The 7,684-nt window shown below is 37.1% G+C and overlaps 1 protein-coding gene across 1 annotated transcript; it reads left to right on the top strand.

The window, feature by feature from the left end:
- The first annotated feature begins 4,323 nt into the window (after nucleotides 1-4,323).
- Nucleotides 4,324-7,273, top strand: LOC121424212. The gene has a single exon (XM_041619819.1). The coding sequence runs from the start codon at nucleotides 4,435-4,437 to the stop codon at nucleotides 6,583-6,585; it is 2,151 nt and encodes a 716-aa protein (XP_041475753.1). The 5' UTR covers nucleotides 4,324-4,434; the 3' UTR covers nucleotides 6,586-7,273.
- The last annotated feature ends 411 nt before the right edge of the window (nucleotides 7,274-7,684 follow it).

The raw sequence follows: 7,684 nt of genomic DNA on the forward strand, positions 1-7,684 counted from the left end.
TATTGATCATTATTGAGTAAATTGTTGCTAGTCACAGATTTGTATAACCTATCATAAACCAGTCTTTCTAATATTTTTGAAAAAAAGTGAGTGTGGAAATTGGGCGATAAAAAGAAAGCTAGCATCATCTTTCTTATGAATATGTGTAACTTATACGCTTCCAATAATTATACGCTTTAACAAATGTGTTTCCATTTCATCATGTCCATATGAATGACTGGAATGAAGCAACAATCATTGTCGCCTCAACAGGGTTTGTTGAGTTAAAAAAAAACATACTATTCACAGAGGAATCAAGAAGGAGGTCATGGAAGTTTTGGCTACATCCTTTGATTTTTGGGGCCCGTTCAACACCTACATGTATGTTTGAAAATAACTATTACAACATTTTGCAATTTCATGTGGATTATTTAAGATTCTATCACCTTTTAAACTGACTTGAATTTGAACATTACTTCTTTTCAAAATATCATTTAACCGTTCCATTTAGAGGAAGACTCATTCGCCTGTTCATTAAGTTTAGTACATTCTTTTTGATGTACGAATAATATGCGTTAGTTTATTTCCGTATCGCCTATATTTCTGCTTCTTCGCCTCGGGAAGATTACATGAGGCTCTTAATTTGTAAAGCCTTTTCTATCTTTGATACATTTCAATATTATCCTGCTAATCCAAAGATGTTTGGGTGAATTTTAGATGTCTTAATTCTATTTTTTTATATATTGATTTTCAAATAGTTTGTTACTGTCTTGATTCAGTTATGATAAGCGAGATTCTCGTTATTGCTATTGAATACATTATTCCAAGTTTCTAAACGCTACATCAGCTTTCAAATTGTCAATGTAATCACACAGCTTTCTTTTTATTAGTTTGAGATTTTATAGCGTTTGGAAGAAGCAGAAAGATAGGCAAGTGATAATAAACTTCAGAATATACAAGTCCTGCTTCAATGATAAAAGACGTTAAACGATGGGAGTTGCTGCAACCCTGATTGGCGTTCGACGATTTAAGGGATAGAGCCTCGTCGATCTGGCGCTGCACAGGGGCTGCCGGGCCCACGATCAATTGGGCCTAGCAAATTTTCGGAGCGTTTCATTTCATAATACATGTACGTTCATTTACCCTAAATGACATTTGAACTTGGTCTCTCCACATTTCATTAATTATTTCCTTAAACTTTTTAAGTTATGATGGCAAGTCAACAATTACCCCCAACATGGCAGCCAAAGTCTATCGACCTTAAATTACCTTTGGACTTGGCCATGTGACATGAAACTCGCATTGGATATTCAGTGATACTTGATCACTCTTATGTCCAGGTTTTATGAACTAGCTCCATACATTTTCAACGTTACGATGGTAATTCAACAAATATCCCAAACATGGTCAAATGTCATTGACTTTAAATGATCTTTGACCTTAGTCATGCAAGTGAGACTTGCACGGGATGTTCAGTGATACTTGAATACTCCTATGTCCAATTCTCATGAACTACATTTAGCTTAATAAACTTTCAAAGTCACGATCATGACGATGGTAATTCAATAAATACCCCCAATATAGCCAACGTTCATTGACTCTTAATGAATTTTGACCATGGTCATTTGACCTTAAACTCGCACAGGATGTCAAGTGATACTTGATTAAACAAGGATAGTGCAAACGTGGATCAGTTAGAAGTTACCGAATTGTTCTTTATTATGTGTATTTTGTTGAGCAAGGCCTTTTTGAAGTGATTTCAGATTGACAATCTACATATTTAGGATTTTTTCCAAGAGAGAGCGTAGCGAGCGGTTTGACAAAATTTAGAAATATAAATTTGTAAAACTAGCTTTTTTGGTCAATTTAGTCGGTAATTACTGTTAAAAGGGCATCCTTCACTCCAAAAACAAATCAGTAAAAAATGACTAGTTATCAGGGTCAGCTGGGTGCAACTGTTATTCTAGTCGTATTTAACAATTTTTATGTCGTATTTACTAGAACAGATTTATTTCTGACCAGAATATATTATGTCAGAAATGTGACAATATAGTGACAAAATCAGTTGCACCCAGCTGACTACCGGTTTAGTCAATTTGACAAATTTGTTTTAAGAGCGTAACGAGATGTTGCTAGCGTGAATCACGAGCTCAATCTTTTTGACCAGTGGCGTACCGTGGGTCACGGCATTGGGGGGGGGGCACCAGCAAAAATTTCGGGTCACTTAGGGAGCGCGCGAAGCGCACTCAGTTGTCAGGTATACTGACCTAATAGAGATATTTTAAGGACATGCAGTGCCATCAAACGAATATGTATCTCATTGATTAAATAATGCGAGCGCGAAGCGCGAGCTGAACATTTTTGATATTGAGGGCTAAAAATTGACATTATAAGCAAATTGTTTTGTAATCATGATACTTAACTGTCTCGTTAAACAAACAATGCGAGCGCGAAGCGCGAGCTAAAATTTTTGTATATACTGACCCTAAACAAGGAAATTTTAAGGATTATATTTTAGAATCCATTAAGAGTATACATATCTCACCATAGTCATCTAATGCTAGTGCCATCCTTTGCTGATTTTGTTAGAATTACAACTAAACACAGTCATGAAGCACCTTTTGTAGTCATGTAATCATGATTATCATACGTATCTTACTAATCAAATACTGCAAGCGCAAAAGCGCGAGCTGAACATTTAGGAAATATAGACCTGAAGAGGGGCATTCTAAGGGTTGTTTGTAGGAATTCTCTAAGACTGTATTTGACTAACCAAATGATGCGAGCGCGAAGCGCGAGCTGAAATTTTTGCATATATTGACCCCAAAACATGGATATTTTAAGGACTATAGTTACGAATCCATTAAGTCAGAGTATACATATCTCACCATAGTCATCTAATGCGAGTGCCAAGCGCTTGCTGATTTTGTTAGAATTACATCTAAACACATGGAGCACTTTTTGAAGTCATTGTAATCATGATTATCATACGCATCTCACTAATGAAATACTGCGAGCGCGAAGCGCGAGCTGAAAATCTAGGAAATTCAGACATGAAGAGGGGCATTCCAAGGCTTGTTTGTAGGAATTCACTAAGACCCCACGTATTTCACTAACCAAATGATGCGAGCGCGAAGCGCGAGCTAAAATTTTTTGATATTCAGATCAGAAAAATTGACATTTTAAGGACTGATTTTAGGAGTTCATGAAGAGCAGAAATCTCACCAATCCACTAATGCGAACGTTAGCACGGACAGGAAATGTTTTATATTAAGACCTTAAAATAGGTCAATAACTTTCAGTAGTCATGAAAAAGAAGAATATATCACTGCTTAAAACAATAATAACTCTAATTGTGAGGAAATATATCATTTTGTTGTATACTGATTTGAAAACGGGAGGCTTTAGTACAGCAGTTTTATATGTCTCGTCAAAAAGTCTATGCGAGCACCAGGAACAATGAAGATTAAGCAAATAATGTTTCATAAAGTTGTGAAAAATGCTTCTTATGTTATATAACATAATATAACACTATGATAAACAACAATTTCTTCTTTCCCCCACTACGTTTCTCTTCCCTTTTCCCTCTTTTTCTCCTTTTCCCCGTTTTTTTTTTGGCCAGCCGTTTGGGGGGTGGCACGTGGCCCCCCATGCCCCCCGTAGTTACGCCACTGTTTTTGACATTTCATTTAATATGACATGGAAATTAAACATTCCAATCAGTTTTTGTAATCATGTAAAATATATGTATCTAACTAAAGAATCAACGCGAGGTGGAAGTGGGAGCTGAAATTGTTAATATACTGACCATAAAAGAAATACTTTTAAGGATTGCTTTTACTGACTCATGAATAGAATACATACATCTTACTAATCGAATAATGCAAGTGCGAAGCGAGAGATGAAAATTTGCGATATTCCAACCTGAAAACCTGACATTCTAAGCATTTTGGGAACTTTTATGAACAGAATAAACAATAATTGATGCGAAGGCGAGGCGCGAACCATAAAAGTGATTTTCTCACCCCAAATTTTTTATGTTTTACTTCCAAAAGGGTATTTAATTTTGAGAAAAGGCACATTTCATTAGGGAAAAAATGCATTTTTTGGGGGGGGGGGCCCATGACCCCGGGTTGCGCCGCCCTGTATCTTCCTCTATATTTGACCTCTTTATTTAATCTCAAGGAATATGATATTTAATATATATGATTCGGGTGGAATTTGTCATTACTACTGTGTGGTACTATGCAATGAAAAAATATTTACCCCGGGGAAAATTGGTTTATTTTATTGATTGTGATCACTGATTTGTATTGTTTTGTTTTTCGTTTCAGTGCTAAGATGTCACTTCACAAGGCAATCATACAGAAACATGCGAATCATTTCAAATATCTTCTCAAAACAACTGACCGAATTTCAATCAATGGAAAAGACTCGTCTGGATTCACACCCCTCATGGTATGCACTTTCATAGACGATGACGTTTTTGCCTCGAAGGCGGCTAAAATGCTTCTCCGAAATCGGGCTAGAGTTGATATCGTCGATGACCAGGGAAGAACCGCGCTGATGCATGCATGTACAGGGAAAAAGACTTCATTGACCAAAGTTCTAATAGAAAAGGTTCCCGTTGGTCATCGATTCGACATCAACCACGGTGACGATGACGGAAATACCGCCTTGCATCATGCAGCTCAATCTGGATGTACTGAGATCGTCGAGATCATCGTACACTATTGCATGATTCATGCTTCTACATTAAACACAGAAAATCACAAAGGAAAAACAGCATTAGATTTATGTTTGGAAGAGAAGTTTTTAAACGCTGCAACAATTTTGCTTGATTGCGGCGCAAGTTGCGGGACGAACTTTGAAAGCTTTAGAAAATTAGATGCTTTGACGTCTAAGATAATCAGTGATGAGCTAAGGGATAAGCTAGTTCTGTCGGGGTGTGAGTCACCTGATGCGAGGGTATGCGCAGAGATCGATCAGAGTTGTTTTAGCAAAGCAAACAAACACTTGAAGAGTAATCAATCTCTGTCGAGTTTACGTTTCAGCTCGCCACCGTCGCCTAATCGAGTCACGGGGTCGTGGGGTTATCATCACCGACTCGACAACATATTTAAGGCGAAGTCGGCTCAGAGCACCAATTCATATCGACAACCCATGGTTGATGTCGCAGCTTCAGACCAGAGCCAACCGTCTGGATCCAAACTCCTAGGAAGGAAATCAAGAAGCAGGAAGATATCGTCGCAGAACAGCCCTAGACGTCGATCCACAGTGGGAAATAATCAATCAGATAGTAACTTGTTTAAAAAGTTTGGTCGTCGATCACCATCATCCAGACGATCAAGCGACGTCTCAGTCGTTCGTGTTTCCAAGAATGGCATGGATGATGGAATCGAAGGTCGGTGTTTGACGTCACCAATTTCAACTATGGGAGGACTAGACGGTTATGGAACTCCGTATCGAACGTCTCTTGATGTGAGTATTGGTCTGGACGACAGTAAACTCACCGCAAATTATTTTGTCGAAAGCGATAGAGAATCTGAACTTGAATTCAACGAGATTTCTGTTAGAGTTCCTAGCCGAAAGCCGAAATACAGTGAGAGGAAGTACGGTGGTTATATTGAGACAATACCCGAAATCGAAAGCAGATCCGGATCAGTCGTAAATGGATATACACGAGTTAACAAGTCCTATGAAAAGCTTGGCAAGAGTTCTAAAGTTCAGAGAACTAATTCGAGGAGTACTCTGAACGGGTTTAATCATCGCTTTTTGAATCCTGGTCGGAACGATATCCTTACAAGTGCTGGTAGTACGAGATCGGCGATGACGATGATGTCGACTGGGCGAGCAATGTCGGTCGCAAAGAAGTCGCAAGCTAAGATGATATTTGGGAGGTGTTATGAAGGACCGAATCGCCGGATCGATATTGATAACCGCATCAAAGAACTACAAGATGAGTTGACGTGGATGGACAAACGCCGCAAAGATAGGCCAAATCATATCACTACCGACAATTGCAACGGGAGAGTAGATCCATTACGTAATCAGACATCTGATGAAACATGCGAAACAAGGGACAAAGAAAACGATAACAAATCACCGAATCATGATAAACATTTGCCAAGCCAAACTATAACTACCGCTTCATTAGACAGAAATCCAAACAGAGTTCTTGGAAGAATTCCTTCAACAGACATGGATGATAAGATTTGGAAACCTGCGCATAGTGAAGTTTATAAGCATCCCCTTCCCCGTGGACATGCTTTTGCAGGTTTGCACAGGCGAAGTACCATGATGAATGGTGGGATTGGGATAATCAGACGATCAAAAAGCGCGCCACTTTCCCAATACGATATACATTCGAATGCCGATCAGACACATCACGATCCAACATCGATCACAGACTCTTTACGCGATCAGGAGAAGATTAATAGAGATGAGACAATTTTACATCACTTCTTTGTCAACCCTTTAAACAATCTGGTCAAGAAAGAAGAAGTGATGACGGGGAAATATCATATGCAGTCATCGTCATTTCATACAAGGACCTTGCCTGCTTACGGCTTTGGTTTGCCAAAAAGACCAAATAAAAACCCATGAAAAATACTGTAGAAAGTCGATCATCATTTCGCACGAATGTTAATACTATGATAATGTTCTTTTCATGTGACATTCTTGTCACTTTTCAAACTGACCTTGATGATAATCAATTGACATTTCTTTTGCAAAATGCTAGCGTTGTTTTTAAAGAGATTAAGCACTGTGACATTTTGTCATGTACCAAAGTGTTTATCTTGTATAGAAATATTTTTGTATCTGTGTTAGCAAAAAATGAAAAGAATGATATATACATATATAGTCATCATGGTTGAATTTTTGGTTAGTTGTAACGATAAGACTTCTTTTAACCTTGTAGATGAGTCAATTATATTGATAAAACTAAAGCAACATTTTCATTGAAAAACAAAATATTACAATCTCAAAAAATGAAGGTGGGCTTAAAAATATTCTAGTTGATGTCGTTTATTTTCATTCTTTATCATCACGGAAAAATAGCAATAATGCTATTATTATAATTTACCACAAAACCCAGTGAAGTTTGGTATATTTCAATAACAATAATCTAATATTGATTCCACTTTAGCTATCGTTTCTTCAACTATTTGAGGTATTTGATATTAACATGATAATGTAATATATCTACTAAGAATTGAAAAAGGAGTATGTAGAGTCTATAGATTAAGAGTTTTGGAAGGTAAACAATCAAAGGGTTAACTGGGATACCACTCAACCCTATATGTTGAAATCATACGATAAATCTTATGGTATGGTATCGGTGTTCAACAAAAAATATCCAATGCTCTTTCTTGATATCATTACTTTCAATTCTGTTTTAAACAATTCTAAATAAAAAGTTCGTTTAGTCTGTTGATAAAAAGTGCTTCACATTAAGCAGAATTCGGGCTTTGGAATGATCATATTCATTATGGATGGAACGGTGAACGTATACCGTCGTAGAACTATTTAATTTCGACTATAAATCTATTTAACTAACCATTTGCAAGCTGATGTTGCAATTTTGTACAACCGTTTGAATAATTAACTTAGAAATATTTAGTTTACTCAATTCTACCTTCATATTAGAGAAGCTAGTAAATGGCAAAAGTTTTTGAAAAAGATTTATATAATAATCATCAGT

The sequence above is a fragment of the Lytechinus variegatus genome, chromosome 11 (genome assembly GCF_018143015.1).
Source record: "Lytechinus variegatus isolate NC3 chromosome 11, Lvar_3.0, whole genome shotgun sequence".
Taxonomy (NCBI): Eukaryota; Metazoa; Echinodermata; class Echinoidea; order Temnopleuroida; family Toxopneustidae; genus Lytechinus; species Lytechinus variegatus.